General features: G+C 44.6%; 1 protein-coding gene across 1 annotated transcript in view; it reads left to right on the top strand.

Annotated features, from left to right (window-relative positions):
- LOC147747989 (guanylyl cyclase C-like) overlaps positions 1 to 20318 on the top strand; it is a 679125-nt gene that overhangs the window by 644420 nt on the left and 14387 nt on the right. The window contains exons 25-26 of the mRNA XM_086957579.1: positions 1354 to 1448; positions 5217 to 5293. Of these exons, the coding sequence (XP_086813705.1) occupies positions 1354 to 1448; positions 5217 to 5293 (172 nt within the window). The remainder of the gene's footprint in view (positions 1 to 1353; positions 1449 to 5216; positions 5294 to 20318) is intronic.

The raw sequence follows: 20318 nt of genomic DNA, 5'->3' as shown, positions 1-20318 counted from the left end.
GGAATATCTTGATTACTTACTGGTAATCTTCATTGCTCTTACTCCTATTTGTCCTTGTCAGTCATTATGATCAACCCGCTGTCACTTGACTGTCCTGCTGTTTGGGTGTCTTGGACGTGTCACAAGGAATACTGGGATGCTAGCTAGGTTATAACACCAGTGATGGTATCATACTTCAGTTTTTTCTTTTTGTCCTGAGGTGGGTTCACCCCATGAGTAATAACTGTGACACGTTGGACTAAGACTGATAATATTTCTGATAAGTCATCAAGACATTATCTAATGAAGAACTTATACCTTGCCTCATCCTTTAGATGTTTTCACTTTGTCGTGGTTATCCACCCAGTGCGCTTTTTGGCAATGTAACTTATATATGTGTTTTTGAAGTTGTATCTATTTTGCATTTGCTTTGGACATAGTTTACCCATTTTGTTGATATCCTTTTCTGTTGCGACACTTCATGTGGTGTCACTTCCTGTGATGTTATTTGTGTCAAAGATAACATAACATTACTGGTTAATAATTAATTATACTACTTAAAGCTTGCCAATGCTACCAGTTGTTTTCAAACAAGGTTGGGGGCCGTGGTAGCCTCTGCATCCACTGCACTTCACACGCCATCAGACTCTTGTGCTGCAGCATCAGGGCTTGCTTGAACACTAAGCTCCACTCCTGCATCAGGCATGCCAGGGGCCCTATACTCTGAATACAGGTGCCTCAGGAGTGGTCCATCTTCACCAGAAAATCTTGGAGGGGAGAGGCGTGGGGAGAGAGAATACCAAAAGGCAGATCGCTGTCATCTCCATGCTTGCCCCTACATCATCCCACCATTGTAGCCCTAGCCATCAGAGATTTCACATCAAAGTGGTTCAACTAGTCGCTATACCCCAACCAGTCCATTGATGTCACAGGACCTCCTTGGTCTTATCATGGGGTCTCTCACTGCTTCCCCAGCCTTCCTCGCCTTTGCAGTGCTACTGCAGTAAACTATTTCCCTCATGGCTCCTTCTAGTTTAGCAGTTTTATCACTGTTTTGCCCCGGAGTAGGGAACCAGTGGGAGCCCGGGGCACACTCAGTCCCATCACTTTGTGTGAGTGTGTTGACAAAATTTGGGTAAAAAAAAAGTTAATCGCAGAAGACCAAGATTAAAGTGTCTTATCACTCCAGACACATGGCTCATCTCCTCTGGCTCTTCTGCCCAACCTTGATGTTTTCGCCAATCTTTCTTTGTCTGAGTGCAAAAGGACTATTTGTGTAGCACAGCCTGAGTGGGCAATGGGTAATGGGTGACTGAAAAGACAACAGAACATCAACCTGTTTTAAGTGTGTGCCACTCTTTCTTTCATTCTCAGCTCTACGAATCCATGTCAGCAAGTCAGCCATTGACATATTGCAGAGGACAGAATGCCAGTTTCAGTATGAGTTGAGAGGAGAGACCTACCTGAAGGTAACACAGAGCAGAGACTTCTCTACACATATCATTTCTAATAGGTAGAGCACAAATGAGAGGGGTGAGAATTTCCTGTGGTAGGTACAAAATAAATAGGAGATATGTACTCACAAGCTATGTGCACAAGGAGTGGGAGACTTACCTACCCTCAAGTTGCACCCCACAGACACGGTAGAAACATTCACAGGTAGCACATCTGAGAGAAGGTAGATCTACTGATAGGTAAAAAACATCATAGGCAATATGCCTACATACCGGTGTAAAACCTTAGAGAGGTTCTTTCTTTAAATATTTTTTTTCGGCCAAAGGCCATAAAAGATTACATAATAATACAATTGTTCATAAAATAATCTAAAATGCATCCAGCCATATATTACATGATTTCAGTTAAAAGAGTCAGAAGTTCCCAATAAAATAATTTCGATCAATGTATGGCAGTATAAACTGGTCACCATAACATTCCATTGATACCACCCCAAAAAAGGTTCATTAAAATTCTGGTAATACTTTAAAAGGAATAAGTATCTGGCTATTTATACAATCCAGAGTGGGTTCCGCGGTCATAGATATCTTATCTTTAGCGCGTCACAGGTTTAACCCCACTGTCTTCCTTATTAATCCGACTATAAACAGATATCTAGATAGAGCAAATATAACAAGTGGTAAGGTGCTAGTTATCAATACCCTAAGTGCCTCTTGGGGATTTCTGCATCCCATTGAATTACATAATGGTGGGATCCATTTCCTCCTTGCCCTATCGAATGCCGGACAGAAGAACAGTATATGTGCTATGTTTTCTGTATTATCTATAAACCCTAAAGTGTGTATAGTGCATAAAGTGCAAGAACGGTCTTCCTTGCCCCCCCAGTTTGCAGTATGGCTCTTGATCTGTAATTTTTATATCCTAGCTTTAGGTATAAGGTTCTTGCTAAGTGCACAGTACGTGGTCAAGAAAATCATTGCAATTTGGGGTTGGCTTGATAGAAGGTTTTGTCTATCTACAGGCAAACCAACTAAGAATAAATATACCTCACCACTGGTAGTACACCATAAGGATGGTTGAATCATGACAACTAATACAACTGTCAGAGGAGGTACTGCCTTATAGGTAATACACCAGGGAGAAGGGAGGATGACCTATCATTAACACAGCCAAGCACAGAAAGCCCAACCTACAGGTAATAATAAGCGATAATGCCTACGAGGGATTTCATTTACTGATCTTAATCTGATTTGATTCAACTCGTAATTTAGGTTTTGCACTCCAATTGGTAACTCAGCCTTGAATGAATCTAAACATCAATGAAATTATTCATATCATGAATATTCAACTAGAAACTTTAAGAAACACAGGTATATCTTTTTTTCAAAAATACACAATTTTAATGTGAACAAAAATGTATAGGGTACATTCAGAAACAATAAAACATCATGATGTAGGAAGCATGAAAGAACCTACAAATCATGAGTGTACACATCTATTCCAAATGAATATGTCAAGGGAAAATGATTCTAAAACAATAGATACATTTCTCAGAAGCAATAAATGCTAAGGAAATAGACATAACAGTCGACGTTTCGGTCTGTTGTGGCAGAATCATCCATCAGACCATCTTCAGGACATATAGGTAAATGTTAAAAGGAGTCCCCTGTATGAACATAATGTATAAAATAACTTGAATGGTCTGTTATGACCAACATTTCTTTAAGAAGAAAGAAAAGATAGCCTGTGTAAAATAAAAGGTAATAGCAGTAACTAAGTTCTACCAAAAGTGCACAGTTTAACCTTAACCCAAAGATGTAATAAGACTATTCAAGTAATGTTATACATTATATTTATACAGGGGACTCCTTTTAACATTTACCTATATTTCCTGAAGATGGTCTGACGGATGAGGAATTGTTATGAAATCCCTTGTAGGCATTATCACTTGTTATTAGTTTCTTCGCCCAAGCCTCCAAGGGTATATTGGGTTTCCCACTGGCTTGTTATCAACCTACAGGTGGCACACCTGAGATAAGAGAATGCAACCTACAGATAACATACCTGAGAGAACGGAGAGCGCAAGTAATACACAACAATTAAACACCATACAATAATTCTTTACTGCCATGATTACACATACGAAGACTGTCAGTGTTTAGTTGTTTACAGCTATTTTTTATATATCCTTGAAACGTCCTTTAACCTTTTGGAGAGAAGGGAGACACACCTGAAAAGTAAGTCCTCTACACCTAGCCTACAAAACTAAAGGAAGGCTGGTTCATCAAAGAAAGGTGATATCTACTGCTCATGATATACCTACATAAGGAAAGACCAGCCCATGGACAACACACTTGAAAGAGGGGAAAGCTACCTTCATACTACCTATATATAACACACCACAATAAGCAAAACAGCATCTTGAAGTCAGCACTTTTAGCGAAGAGATACCTAGCTACTGGTCATAGCACACTTGAGGGAGAAGATACCTACCTGCAGGCCAAACACAGGGAAAACCTCCATATGGCAACATACCTAAAGGCAGCACATTTTAGATAAAGAAAACCTACCTCAGGGTACTAAGTTTGAAACATGTGATGCCTACAAGTAGGGAATATACTTTAAGTAGCAATACAACCTACAGCAACACACTAGAGAGAGTAGGCATCTACCTGTAGGGAAGACAACTGAAAGATGGAAGAATGTACCTACAGATAAGAAACCTGGGAGAAGAAAGACTTACCACAAGGCAGCCTACTCAAGTGAGGCGAGGCCTACCTAAAGTTACACTGTTGAAAGAAAAAAAACAATGTGAAGAAATCCCACCGAGACTGAACTGTCTAATTTTCCATAAGCACACACTGAATAGAAGATCCTTACAGACAGAAAACAAGCCTGCGAGAAATAATGATCTATCAACAGCTATCATGCCTGCGTGTGAGCATAGCTAAATACAAATATCACACGTGATACAGGACATAACCATATACGGGCCACACTGCTTGACAGTGGGTTTCTTCCTAAAGGTAGCGCATATAAGAGAGAGGGGAGACCTGTCTACAAGTAACACATTGGAGGGATAAGAGACCTACTTTCAGGATACAAACAGTAGAAGCCCTACAAAAAGGAAATTTGCCTAAGAAATGTGAGGATGATCTATAAATGACAGCCTTGGTAATTTGAACTGCCTACAAGTAGATTTCCTAGAGAAGGTTATCCTATCTGCAGAAACAGCCATCGAAAATTTAGAGAAATATACTAAAGATGATGTCATTCAGGAAAAGGTTATGCACATAACTAAAAGAGAGAGTTGCAGAAGGGAAAGGGAAAACTTAACTACAAGCTCCACTTTATTTAAGCGAGACCTTCCTACAGATAATATGCTAGGGACATAATGACCGGTTAGGAGTACAAATCTTGCTGGATAAGGGCATACCTTAAGATTACAAACATGGGAAAGGCCATCCGTACACACAATGCACAAATAGAAGACATCGACTGAAATATAGCACTTTAATGGTAGAGTACTGTATCCCAATTGGCTACTCAATCAGACATCTCTGTTTTTATTTACTTTCCCTGTTGTGTTATGAGATTAGTGTGCAATTCAAAGCGTCGGGACACTCTTTCGAGTAGCCGCACGCTATATAAAACCCCTGTATAACATAACATAACATAACATAACATCTTAACCGAAGAAAATAATACAGTGGGTTTGTAGTGATTTTTATTAAGTTTTATTACACTGCCAGTGCTTACTGTCTAAAATACTTTGGTTTCAGGGGAAAGGATTGGAGACCACATATTGGCTCACAGGCGAGAAGGACAACGAGTACCATCTGCCGACACCACCCTCTGCGTAAGTAGAGCTATGAAACTGTTTGGGAGAGTGGGAAAAGAGGCACTACTTAATTTGTAAATTAAGTGTCTCCAAGCTGAAATCATCTGCCGGTAATGGCATGCCGGGAATGGCATATACCAAGGCAACTTTGTGTTGGTTCCACCTCATGTCTCTTTCTTCCATCTACATACACTTGCAGCCCATTTATATCATACTTAAAGGTTCTTTTTTGACCTTGCTTTCTCACTTTTTCAGAGTTTTTCTCTCTTTTGGGTCAAGGTTTGATGAGGAAAAGTAAGTGCCAGTTCCCAAAAAAGTGCGGCAGTGGAATGCGCCGGCAACCATTAGCTCAAGATAAGGATTTCAAAGGGGTCCTTAGTAATGCACAGTGTTCAGAAGCAGTGTTTTAGGAGGACCAGAAGAAAGGGACAATTTCCATCTGAATGAATGTTCTTCATGATCACAAGAAGATTGAGTTCCGCAACTGACATCTCCTTATGGAGGATGAGGCCAAGAAGATCAGGGCTGGGGACGGACTGGAGATCACATCAACCATGATAGAGTCAGTTGGGAAATATTTAGCCTTCCCACTTTTACGGATTTATTTGTGTTCTCGGTTTCGATCGTATCGCCTCGATAGAAGTGGTTTCTAGTCTGATGAGAGAAAAGCAGTGTGGTACGCACAATGTTGTATCGTGCAAGGGCCCTGTGACCCATGGCATTTGACCTCGATCTCTTACGTATATCCCTTTATTTTTTCTTTTTTTTTTTTAGAGTTTTATATAGCGCGAACTAGACCCGAACCGAATCAGGTATCAGAGCGCTTTACGTAGCACCAGTTATGTTACATGAGGACACACATTCATTTTTTGTTTGGCACGGGGAGATTAAGTGATTTGCCCAGAATTACAGGATTTTTTTGTTTAGCGTTGTTACCGAGACTCGAACCCAGGCCTTTTATTCCACTGGGCATTTCCACGGTTGCCGTCAGCCCTTGAAGGCTTGTTTAAAGCCAAGAGCTGCTCCTGGTGCCTCTGTTTCTGTCCCCCAGAGCCGGACTGGCCGTAGGGGTGGCGTTTGTGCCCAAATGGCACTAAAGGGGCGCCCTTTTAGGTGGACCACTGCGGGGGTCACGGGCAGCCGCATTTTCCTGGTTGGCTGAAAGAGTGGGGGGCACATTTTGCAGCAGTGGATGCTGGTTTTGTTACTGAGGGGGAGGGGTGCGGTGCTGCAATATCGGCCCCCAGTAACAAAAGCAGCAGTGCTTCATTCTTGCACATCCACCCCACCCCACCCCCTGCTGGGCCAAAATAATTGCCAGGACTGCATTCGGTTCCCAGTCCGGCCCTGCCGTCCCACAGCTCTCGGAGGTTAACTGCAGCTGGAACTGGGAGGCTTCAGGAGAAACAGAAAGAAAGGGACATAGGCAGGAGGTAGGTAGAGAGAAAGCCATCAGAGAGGGAGCAGAGAGTGGATAGATGGAAAGAGAGAAAGAGCACGAGGAAACGAAGGGTGCGGGCTGGTTTGAGCATTTTTGCCAAGGCTAGTTTCGATTCCATAGTTGGGCCGAAGTTTTGTTGTTCTTTATTATTAGCAGTTACAACACCTCACAAATGCTTTTAAGTATATTATTGCATTTATTTTAGTTAGTGGCCAACACACCTCGGCAGGCAAAACCACAGATATCCAAGTACGCAGAATACCCGAAAGGCCGGTAGTGTTTTGGTGGAACAAGCCACATGTGTTCTATGTTATGAGATAAAACAAGCCCAACCCTTTTATTTATTATTTCTTTACGGCATTTTCTGTAGCACTGCACATATCTGCCGAGCAAACAAGAACGCACTAGGAAAAACTCATGTACTAGTCTTAGTGGGTGATGCCCTCGCTGCTGGGATCTGCAATTTGAAGATCATAAGTTCGAATCACAGCAGTTGGAATTAACCCTTTCTTTGTCCCAGTAAATTGTCATTGTGGCAGGTAATTGTGATACCTTATTTATGTGCTAGTAAACAGAAAAGCTGCAGTAACACACACCACATAAGATACGTTATTATATTGTCATACCAACTGTACTATATAGTGCCATACATTAAACCGCAACATACAAAAGGTGATGGAAGGCTGCTTCCAATAAGTCTAACCACTGGCAATAGCTCCGAGTAGCACTCCAGCTTATAGTTCTTATGCTCACCATGCCACCTCAGTTTGGGCCCAGCCATACGCAAATCAGTCTTGACTCTACTCCTCATGGGAACAGTCCAGCCAAAACTTACAGGCCAGGTCCTCCCTAAACTGGAAAACAAGCATTCCAGGACCACTTTCACCCTAGTATAGGCTGATCATCTGTGTACAACTTGGTTACAGTGGCAAAGTGAGCAAGAGACCCACGTCTGGGCCTACCCATGCCACTTAGGACGATACATGAAACACACAAAGGTGATGGGAGTCTGCTTGCAATAAGTCTAACCACTGGTCGTAGCACGTGGTATCACTCCAACCCATTGTTCTTTTGCTCACCATGCCACCTCAGTTTAGATCCAACCATATGCAAATCAGTCTTGACCCTGCTCCTCATAGGAACAGTCCAGCCCGAACTGCCAAGCTAGGTCCTCTTTTAACTCTAACACAAGCAACCAAGGACCTTTGCCCTACTTAAGAGCTCATCAGGTGGGTACAGCTTGGTCTCAGTGACACAGTGAGCTTGGAATTCGTGTCTGGGTGTATTCATGCCACTTAGGGCGGTACATTAAACACACAAAAGGTGATGGGAGGCTGCTTGTAATAAACCTAACCACCCGAGGTAGCACTCCAACCCATTGTTCTTTAACTTACTGTGTCACTGGAACCAAGCTGTACCCGGGTGATGAGCCCAAAACCAGGGTGAAACCAGTCCTGGGTGGCTTGTCTTTTTATATACATCTTTTTGAAAATATTTTTATATTACTTGACACTGTACATATACAAGTTTCAGGACACTTCCTCTGTTTCTTGTTCTTGTGCTGCTTTCTCTATTTATTCTGCTTTCAAATGCATTTTTGTACATTGTTTATCTCTGCCTGCACCTTTTGAATTACTCGTACAACTAAAATAAAATAAAATTTTATGTTGGTTGGATTATGTCGTTATAATGTATATATGTAAATGTAGTAGTGCTTATAGAGCACGTATCACCCCCGAAGGGGTCTCAAGGCGCTGTACACATACCGCTGTGGAACCCTTCCTGGCCTTTCCCTGTGAAGTGCCGACTCCTGGGCACCCCCAAGGTGAAGCCAGGCATCCTAGCGCTGTTGGGGCTGTTACGGAGATTAAGCAAGCTATTGCCCAGAGTTGCAGAGTGGGACCCATGATTAGAATAGGCACCGAGGCGAGAATGATCTGTTCTGGGGAAATTGAGCCCAAGACCCGCCAAGGCGGGAATTGAACCCTGGTCCGGGCCAGACCTCTGCATCAGGGTCTGCCGCTCTAATCATTGAGCAACACTTCTCCACATTAACAACACATTTATACCTTTATAATGCTTGCTGCTGCACACCTATTTTCCTTGTCTTACAACCATTCATCCTCTTTATGCCTCATAACTTTGCGTTGATTTTAAGCTTGGCTTCTTGTTTAAGTTACTTAACCCCCTTCTGAAATACTCCGTGCCACTCCGCTACTCCACTCTGTGCCACTCCATTCTACTTCACGCCACTCTGTGTTACTGTATGCCATTCTCTTCTACAACACCCGACTCTACTCTACTCTGTGCCACTCCACTCTACCCTGTGCAACTCTACTCTAAGCCACTCCACTCTGTGCTGCTCTACTCCATGCCATTCCACAAAATGCCACTCTATGCCACTCCATGCCACTGTACTCTGCCCCACTCTATTCTGCGCCATTCCACTCTACCCTACTCCATGCCACTCGACTCTATACCACTGCGCGCTACTTTTTGCTACTTTAACTACGCCATTCCACTCCTGTACTATATGCCACTCCTCTCTACACACCTCTAAACCACTCTTCGCCTCTCCGCTCCAGACCATGCTGTGCCATTCCACTCTGCTCTACTCTGTGCCACTCCAGTCTACTGCACTTTTCTCAGCTTTACGCCACTCTCCTCTGCTCCACGCCACTCCTTTCTACCCTACACCACTTTACACCAATATACACCAATCTGCTCCACATCACCCTACTGTGCACCATACAATGCCACTTCACATCACTTCACTCTAGCCTACGCTGCTCCACGCCACTCTAATCTACACCACTGTACTCTATGACACTCTGCTGTACACCACTCCACTCTGCCCCACTGGACGCTACGCCGGGTCACTCCACTCTATGCCATACCACTTCACTCCACGCCACTCTAACCTATGCCACTCCACTTTATTCCATGCCACTCCACTCTACGCCACTCCATGCAACACCCCCCCAATCTGTCATATGCCACTCCACTCCCCTTTTTGACACTCAGCTGTGCACCACTCCACTCTACGCTGCGCCACTCCACTCTACTCTGCGAGACTCCACTCTATTCTGCGCCACTCGACGTCACTCCACACCATGCCAATCCACTCAACTCAACTCTACTTTATGCAGCGCTATTCTATGCCACTCTGTTCCACTCCACTCTACCCAACTTCACGCCACTCTACTCTGCGCCACTTCATGCCACTCTACACCACTGCATTCTACTCTGCCTCTCTCCAGTCTACTTTACTGCACTATACACTACTCTATGCCATTCCACTCCACCCTGTGCCACTCTGCTCTACTTTCTTCTACTCCACTCTCCTCTACGCCACTCTACTCTGCACTACACCACTACATTTTAGCCATACTAATCAGCAGCCACGTTGTTGTACAACATGGCTAAATTACATTGGCAAAGCCGATTGCTCTTGCATAGGTGAGACCTATTGGCTTTGCCAATGTTTGCTACCTTGCGATGGATTGAGCTACATAAACTCTGATCATCAATTGAAAATATAGTCCTAGGTAACTATCCTTTCTCCAGTTCAGCCAGTTAAGCAAAGATCTAAAGGAACTCACCTAATATGTCAATATAAATCAGTATTGATTGAAGTAATAAGTATGTACCTCCTATGTACCAGCTGCACCTCTTAAAGGAAATTAAGAACTCTGTTCCACCAGAAATCTTTAGATCTACAGTGTAATCCTTTGTGCTCTCCCATATAGAAAGCAGCAAAGTCATTTTAGCAGGGCTACCCACATCCACAATCACCCCGCTGTTGGCGACGCCACATGCTGCAGCACAGTTTGTGGCAAATGTAAGCAATCCCATAATATATCCAGAAACCTGAAGAAACTGCCACTTGAAGTTTGCATCAATAACAAGATTGACTGCAAATGCACAAAGTGATACACTCGGGTTTCTAGGCTATCTGCAAGAAAAAATACATACCACAGGGTGACTTACACTAACAAGAGGACAAATGAAACAGATGGGAAAGCCCAAAAAGAAGCAGACCCAGACCAAAAAAACTTCTTCTCTTGCTTGGCTCATAGACCATAGAAACAGACACCTGAATCCTTAAGTACAAATCTAAATCTCCTAACATTGCTTAAAAATCTAGAAGCCCACATTGTCAGGCTCTTTCTACTATAGTTCTATCTTCTTTATAGCTAGGCCAAGTTACAATAATTGTCATAGGTAGTCAAACAAATTGTTACTGTTAATAAATATTGTAGATATTGAAATGTGTTTATAAAAATCACTTTGTTACCCCTCTGGCTAGGACCGCATTGCCTAAGTAGCATCAATAAATACCTAGTTAATAATTTTATGGAAGTTTAGAAGCATGACTAGGCGCTAGGTGGCGCACAAGCAATATGGCTGCACGGATGTGAGGCTCTTGCAGCTCGGCACCAACAATCCTGAAATTTATCCTGTTCCTGGACGGCTGAATTAACTTTAAAAGCGAGCACAAGAAGCCTGGCGACCAGAGCACTGGCGGTGAAAATTTGGGACTACTAGTGCGTTGCGGACCGATACTGCGGCAAGACCTCAGGTAACGCCGCTGGGGAGACCTGAGCGACCTGGAGCTCCTGCTGGGCTCGGACTGCTAATTGAGTCCCGGGGTGCCCACGTGGTGGCTGAGTCACGTACTGGCGGTGGCTGAAATCCACGTCGCGGAACTGCACCGGGGGTGAGCGAACTGTGACCCACACGCAGGGTGTGACTAGCCCTACTTTCCTCCGCCCAAGTTAGGGGACAGCGACCTTGACACTAGAAAGCACGGGCGAGTCTGTGTGATTAAGGATTGGGAGGCAAATGGCATTGCCGAGCAGAGAGTGAGACACGCTGGGTGATTGCTGAGCGCACGCAGCGAAGAATAATCACTTGCAGGCAATTGAGGCACCAGAGGGCATCCCCCGACCCCACTAATCTGTCCCCCGAGAGGAGAGCGTGGTGCTGCGTGGACTCATCGCATCGCAGAGGAGATTTTAGAACACGAGGAGCTTGGAGGGAGATTCGCAGTGCGGGTGGACTCCCGGCTGCGCTGTCCTTGACCCGGCTTGCATCCGCCCTCTCAATCGGCCAGAGTGCACTGCTTTGGGCTGCCCGCAATGAGACAGCAGAATAGAGCCCTGTGAATCTGACCACTGATGGAGTGAGGTGACACGGTGTGCCACTGAACTGTAGGAGCGACAGACACTAGAAAATCACGTTTATGTAGCTTGGACGTACTGTGCTGGACCCTTATGGACTCAGTGGTGGGAGAATGCACTGCCTGAAGAGTTTTCCCTGTTGCCAGGTGAGGCCTGCTAGGCGGGGGGACTGAAGCCGGAGAGGTAGCGGATAACGAATATTGACATTTGGAGTGAGTGAGCCTGGTGTGGAGGTGCAGGGGGAGGCAGTGTGATGGATCAGCGATACGGACCGGAACAAATGGAAACTGATCATGCCCACGTTTAGACATCGACCTCCCCCTTCTGCACTCACTCACGCCACACCGACTAATAACCTGAATACAATATGGGCAAGACAGACAACAGATATATCAATAGGAAGAATGGACACTTGTAGCTTCATAACCTTTGGTTATACTTGAAACACCCTCATAAACGCCTTGATTTTGAATGCGGTGTATATCTGTTGTCCGCCCCTTATCAGCGTTATGGCATAGTCATCGGGTGTTCAATAACGTGCTATATGCCAGCCTCATCTTGAAGCAACCTCCGGTCTGGGTAGCAGTGCCAAAAAAATTGAAATTAGAATTAAAAGACTCTCCCAGATGGAGGGTGCAAACAAAAAGAGGAAATGAAAGTGGGGTTTTTCTTTCTAAAAAACAGTAGTTCTCCATACAAAAATCTTTAATATAAATGGAGAGGTAGTGTTGTTAAAAAGGAATTGCGATATTGTGGTCAATCGGGTAACTGGATTACCTTATATCTTTTACAAAACGGTCGACATGTTTCTGCTCCTTTGGCCCAGCCGAGTCTATAGAGCATTCGTCAGGACATACAAAACATATAAGTACTCACACCATTTGTGTAGTTTTCAAAAGTGTCAGAATTCTTAACACTTGTTTGTAATGGATTTCTGGAGAGGGAGACAAATTTACAAACATCCATATTTTGCATGTATACATTATCTCATATAGCACATTCACAATCTTCTAATTCTAGAATGGTGAATACACAAATATCTGTACTCTTATTTTGTTAACAGGAACTGAATACAATGGGAATTCTGGAGGTTGGAGTGGGTCAAAGTTTGAACATTAATAGCAATATGGAGCAGCAAGTCAATATAATGTATGCTTTAAGAAATAGAAAAATGCTGTACAGCGTGTTGACATTATCATGGTCACAATTAGTACTTGACCTCAGTCCTATTGTTAAGCATGACGCAGAAGGAGTTATAAAAAGTGGCACTATCGTGCTTATTTCTGCTTTGGCACCGCCAAACGTTTTGCATAAAAATGCGCAGTTGGTAACGGGTCACGGAAGTAATGGCATTTGTGTGACTCCGGAAGGCTTGTTGTTATTTTAAGCTCCATGTTCGGTTTTGGAGTGTATTCTGGGAAACAGTAGTACAGAGATAGGCATTTTTAGAGCGCTCGGTATTCAATTAGAAAATAAAATCTTTACCTTCGAAAAATGTATGTTCGAAGTCCTCGGGGTGTATGGGTTCCAATTATACCAGAGCTAAATAAAGTATAATGGAATGGTATTGGGAATTAGTTAAAGGTAGGGCAGTGTAATCTTTTAAAAGGAAAAGCGTTCGATAAACGCCAGATTCGGCCGCCATTATTACCCGCGTTTGTGGAGATTTCCATCTGCTAGTGCTGACTCTGCCCCCGGAAGTATGACAAGCCCTGCCTGATCCCATCCTAAATATAGTGTAATAAAGGAAGGACTATAGGCGGGTAGAAGCTATCCAAAGACAGTTCAAGACCGCTATGTGTCCCTCAATCTTAGTGAGAAAAACTTACAGAACATCTCTGATTCTTTAGTATTTAGAAAACAGTGTTTTCTGTATATCGGGACATAGTAGGAAAAGAATGTAAAATTTGGGGATTGTGAACATATTTGAACATATTTGAAAACAATGGTTATTGCACACAGGAATTTTAATACACATGTTTTTGGGGGATCAAAGTCCCGAAGAGAGAGTTATCATATTAGGGGAGCATTGTATATACCTTAGGGGTATATCAATTGTAATAGTTTAGATAATTGTCTAGCACGAAGTGGTTCCCTGTGTTGAAAAAAATTATATTAATGCCATGGAAATGCACAAAATTACTCTGAGGTGCGTGTGTATCACGTGAACTGATGCCATGGTACATTATCATTCAAACCAACAAGGTGTGTCTGGAGGTGGTTTACCCACCTCTGTTCCTTTTCAAAAAGGATTTTTTAAGCATTCCTGGTTTTATCTGTTAGCATCTCAAGCACTGTCCATCTAAGATCTTCACAATCATGGCCTGCTTCTACAAAATGGGAGCAAAGTTTGGTGGTATTTTTCTTCATTCTTATATTGCTCTTATGCTCTCCAATTCGCAACTTGATTTTCCGGCAGGTCATTCCCACATATTGCCGCTGGCACGGACAATTCACCAAATAAACCACGTGAGTGGAATTACAATTTGTGTGTTGTCGCTGTGTCCACAGGAGCGTTTCACTGAGTTGTAGGGTCTTAGTTGTTTTTGTAAGTTTACATACCACACACGTTCCACAAGGATAGTGTGTCCTGTGATTGGTAATAAGTTCAGGTCTCTAATTTGTGGAATGATTTTATTCTTTTTGGGACGGGTATGTACCAACACATCTTTCAGGTTTTTCGTTCGCTTGTTTGCGAACCTAGGTTTAGGCCAGTTGTGTTGTCCCGAGGTAATGATTCTCCAATTCTTTCTAATCAACTTTTGAACCGCATATGTTGCTGGACAATAGGTTGTAACACATGTAACCAGGTCTTTAATGGGTTCTTTTTCAATAGTTTGAACACAGACAACAGGCAGCCCCAGCTGACATTCGAGTCTAAGAAAATAGGCCGATCTCAACAGGAGGATATTGGTGAGACCAGTGAGGAGCTCACACGGAGAGCGGCTCCCCAAATAGGAGAAGACATGAAAACCCTAATGCAGGAAGTACGACGGAGCCTCAACACCGTCATGGAGAAGATGGATGCCATGACCAATCGTATGGACGCCATTGTTCACAAGTTGGAGGGACACAAGGAGTGCATTAAGGAAACCGAAAGGTGGATGTCAGAGGTAGAGGACAGTACCTCTAATATGCAGACCCAGGTGGGGTGGATGGACAAGGTGCTCAAGATCATAGCAGCGAAAAATGAAGATCTTGAAGCACGAAGCCGCAGAAACAACATACATGTGCTTGGCATCCCGGAGACTACCAACACGGGCAAAATGGAAGAATACATTGAAAAGCTGTTAATTGACACGATCGTAGCTGCATCCCTCTCCTCCCAATTCATAGTGGAAAGGGCGCATCGAACCTTCGGACCCAGACCACTGCAGGGTGGCATGCCGCGCCCCATTATTGTGCACCTTCTAAATGACTGGGACCGGGATGAAGCACTCAAGATGGCCGGGAAAAACGGCAACTGGTGTATGACGGAAACAAGTTTACGATATATCCGGACTTTATAAATGCAGTGCAAGAACAATGGCACAAATTCAATGCTGTAAAGCTAAATCTCAGATAGAATACGCTCTTCTGTATCCAGCGAGGCTTAGAGTCACACATCAGGGCAAACAATCCTTCTTTATAAACCTGCAGCAAGTGGAAGACTCCCTAAAGAGACTAAAGTGACAAAACACCTCCTCCACAATAGACACTTCTCCTACTAAAGATTCAATGGGAAACAATTGACTTTTTAAATCGACACGAAGATGCAGGCTCCAACGTACTAGGAATGGGCACACCATGGCCATACCAGGCATACTGAACAAACTACAATGGCAGAACTTGATCACCCGGTTACTTTTTTTTTCTCCAGATCATTGATATCCATGGACTAACTAAATTCCTGAACCGAGCACCCCCGCCCCTGAGAAGCATGAATTATCCATCCTACTGCCACTCAGAGGGTGGGGAAGGACTGTGCTTGCCCCTAGAAGTTATGCCCCCGAGGGCATACCCCCTTTGCTACAAGTTGCAGACTAGTCTGCGTTTGGTTACTGACGTTAATGGGGTGTTGGGAGGAGGGAAGGAAAGTGATTGCTGGCATGTTTGGGATGCTTCAGTGGGTGGAGGGGATCGGTCCTGTTTAATGGGGTTACCTTAATGTATGAGGCAAGATGGGACAGACAAGCAGCAGTAGTACAATTCAGTATTGATCCTACAACGCAGGCCTTGGAACCAAAAATAATAATCTCCTTAATACCCAGATGGCAAACTTAACACATCCCCAAAAGCTCACTGTTCTCACCTGGAATGTTAGGGGCCTAGGTGACCCACGAAAGAGGAGAAGGGTGTTGTCATACTTAGTTAAGCATCAGACACAAGTGGCGATGCTTCAAGAAACTCATCTTAATCCCCTTCATAACAAACATTCGCATCCAACACCCCATTTGTGGTGGGCGGCACAGTGTAAGATCCGCAAGGACGCTATTGCCTTGTTTTAGGCAGGCTGTGCCTAGAATCGGTCACCATAGTGTGCTGTTATGGCCCTAACACCGACGCCCCAGAATTTTTTACCACTTTGTGGGGGACGATCATGGAAATAGGCACCACACATAATATGGGGGGGAGATTTTAATGTGGCTCTAAAGCCAGCAGTGGACAGATCCAACCCTATATCACATCACTACACAAGGGCACAAAGGGTGTTGCCTGACATAGTGATGGAAGGGGAACTGATAGATGCATGGTGACACTTACACCCCCACACAATGAAAGGCACGCACTTCACAGCACAATCAGCTTCCTGGACAAGCCTGGACTATTGCTTCTTATCCCGTGGCCTTGCGTTGGCGATCCAATCAACCACGCAGCTAGCCTGCATGTTCTCCGACCATTCTCCCATAAAGATGGCGATCTCCCCCTGAGGAGGAGACTTTCCACGGCGTAACTGGAGGCTATCACCACTCACACTGTTAGACGCGGTGTTCCGGGAGGAATTAGGACAGGAAATTACAGACTTTATGGAAAGGAACCAAGGTTCGGTTGAGAGTGTCGAAACTGTATGGGAAGCATTCAAAGTTGCAGTTAGGGGAATCTGCATCGCTAAGGTCAGTGGAGTCTTGAAGGACATTCAACACATATTACAGAAGACAGAGAGGGAGCTAAAAGACATAGAGAACAGGCTCTCTAGGGTAGGAGATGGCAAACTGCAGAGTGAACTACGTGACAAACTCTCAGAGTACGCTGATACTGCGGACCGGGGGGTGAAGTTCAGGGGGAAATACTGGGTGGCACAACGCTATGGTGAGGGAGACAGACTGGGTAGGGTGTTGGCGGAGATCATACGCAAATCTCGATTCTCCAATTATGTCCTGTAAGTTGAAGTCCCTGGGGAGGTATTACATAGGGACATGGAGGCTATTCTAAACGTGTTCAAAACCCACTGCTCAGTGTCACCTCAAACAAACGGGATACACTTGATCTGGGCACTTATCTTGCTGATGTCGCACTGGGATGGTTGGGGGATACACAGAGGGAGTTCCTGAGTGCCCCTTTTGAATTGGATGAAATCAGGGAGTCCATCATGCAAACAAGGTCCGGAAAATCCCCCGGCCTTGATGGACTTCCCATTGAGATCTACAAAATGTACATTGACACACTCGCCCCCATTCTTATGGAAGTATATGCAGAATCACTGGAGCAAGGTAATCTTCCTCCCTCCATGAGAGAAGCACTTATTATCTCCCTACTTAAGCCCGGGAAACCGCCCGCCGACTGTTACTCCTATAGACCCTTGTCACTAATTAATTGCGACGTCAAAATCCTTGCTACGGTTATAGCTAACCGACTAAGTCTACTCATGTAGAAGCTAGCTTTCCCAGATCAATCGGGATTTATCTCTGGATGCTCAACTTCCCATAATTTGCAACGCTATTCTCCATACTACATAATATGGATCCCGATCTGCCCATGGCTGTGGTCTTTTTAGACGCCACCAAGGCGTTCGATCGAATGGTGCTACTTATTAGAAGTATTGAGACACATGGAATTCCCTCCAATGTTACACTCGTGGATCCGCCTCCTGTTTACCGTCCCAACTGCTAGAGTCATGATTAATGGTCACCTTTCCCCGGCGTTCCCCTTGAATAGGGGCACTAGGCAGGGGTGCCCGTTCAGCCCCCTTTTATTCGCCCTTGCAATTGAGCCCCTGGCGGCTTTACTCCGGCAACACCATCAAGACAAGACGTTACGCTGCAACCTGTGCAAAACACTCATATCTCTCTACGCCGATTATGTCACCCTACATCAGAGATCCTCAAGAGAACCTAAACCCACTTCTGAGAGAATTCATAGTGTTTGGGAAACTCTCTGGGGTTCATATTAACTGGGGCAAATCAGTGGTTTTCCCTCTCACCTATGCTGCCACAGAGTTTCCCATGGACTTCCCACTGGAGTGGGTTGACTCAGATACGAGATATCTAGGGATCCGTATTACTAGGGTTCGGTAGGAACTAATGCGACTTCATTATGGCAGGGCTCTCGATCGCATCGCTGGCTGCGTTACCAGATGGATCTCGTTACCACTTTCTATGGCGGGTCGCGTCTCCTTCATAGAAATGGTTGTTCTTCCACAGCTTCTCCATCTGTTTCTTGGCATTTTATACCACCCAGGGTGACATTTCTTTAAAGCGCTGCAGATAGAAATTATCAGATTCACGTGGGGGGGGCAAACAACCGAGACTGCAATGGAATGCACTCACGAGGCCTCACAGTGGGGGGGGCTTTGACGTCCCTCATTTCGAATTATATCACACTTGTGCACAGGCACACTATGCTTACTTTTGGTTTCACTCACCAGCATACATGCCGCAGGTGGCGGCAGAACATTGGCTTGCGGACCCAGTCCCTCTGGAGGGGATGATATATTCCACTCCACAGCCCAGGGAAAAACTGCTTACAACACTCACTGGCACGGTAGAGGCCTGGCACCCCATAATCACCTCCCGAGGAGAAACATCACTCTACTCCCCCTAGAATACCACCCTCAATTGCCACTGCTACAAGAGACAAGCTTCCTTCATCTACTAGCAAGAACACACATTGTAACCTGGGGTGACCTTTACTTAAATTGGATATTCAAGTTGCAGGAAAAAATATTCATTGACACTCTGTTAACCTCCAAGTCCTCGGGATCAGCCGGCTGATGTAACAAGGCCACCTCCTGATCTATCCAAACCCAGAAAGCTATTATAGCCTGGGCCCAGGAAGGATCAAGCGAGGGCAGAAGAACAAAATAATAAACAGGGAGGAAAGGATGGGAACAGCAGGGAGGGAGAACTGTAATGACAAGAAAAGAGAAAATGGTGATCGTCTCAATTCTTGATATATACTACACAACAATGCTCATATAATCACATAACCCTATACCTGTAAATTAACTAAAAGAAGGCCCTGTAGATACTTCTCTGTCCCCTCTATATGGTCCGAGAATTGTGTTTGCATCATATATAACACCACCTGTAATACACAAATATATGAGGGCTTAGATTGGAGGGTCTGACTCCCTGACAAGTATGTAGGAGGATTACTATGTACCTACCAAACTACTCTGATGGAGTCAATAAGGGTCTGTGTACTAGTTGAAGTAGCCAACTTCTAAATAATAGAAAAAATGCGAAGATGTATAGAACGGGTTACGTCACCCAAAGTAATATAAAGGCTACAGTACCTGATTAGTAGGCTCAAGTCTGTATATTCATGAACGCTGTGCTCCCTGCATGAGCCGGTGCAAGAAGGCTCTGCCAACAGGGACACCGGATGTGACAGCTTAAGGAACGTAGCGCACCCTGCACGAGCCGGTGCAAGAAGGCTCAGCCAACAGGGGTGCACTTAGAAAGAATACAAACTAAGCGTTCCCCGCATGAGCCGGTGCAAGAAGGCTCTGCCAACGGGGACGCCAAGAAAACAAATAAATGACGACACTTTAGCGCACCCTGCATGAGCCGAGGAAAGAAGGCTCTGCCAACAGGGGCGCGGTCAGATACAATCACAGGAGAAAACTTGTTGAATCACAAGGCGAGATGGAACTGTACACAGTACAAACGAGTGAGGCACCGCCTCAATCGCACAAGCCTTACGAGGAAAATCCGCCTCTGACACAAACCTCTAGGCTGAAAGAAAACCACTGGCAGGACGAAATCCGCAACGAAATCAGGAACTCCAAGACACGAAACACACCTCTCCCGGTCCGGAACCAAAATATCCGACGTCCCACGTTGTCGACTTCTTCCTTTATCCTCCGCCCACGACGCCAAGGATTCTGGGATTTGTAGGTTTTTCGTGATAGTTCTGAAACGGGCGCTCTTTCAGGATGCGATTAAGCGTTTGACAGTACATCCCCCCTCACCGAGAGCGCCCCAAAGGGCCAGGACGC

This window comes from Lissotriton vulgaris, chromosome 1_1 (genome assembly GCF_964263255.1).
Source record: "Lissotriton vulgaris chromosome 1_1, aLisVul1.2, whole genome shotgun sequence".
NCBI lineage: Eukaryota > Metazoa > Chordata > Amphibia > Caudata > Salamandridae > Lissotriton > Lissotriton vulgaris.
The sequence above is the reverse complement of the archived record's forward strand: the minus strand, read 5'-3'. Positions and strand labels throughout refer to the sequence as shown.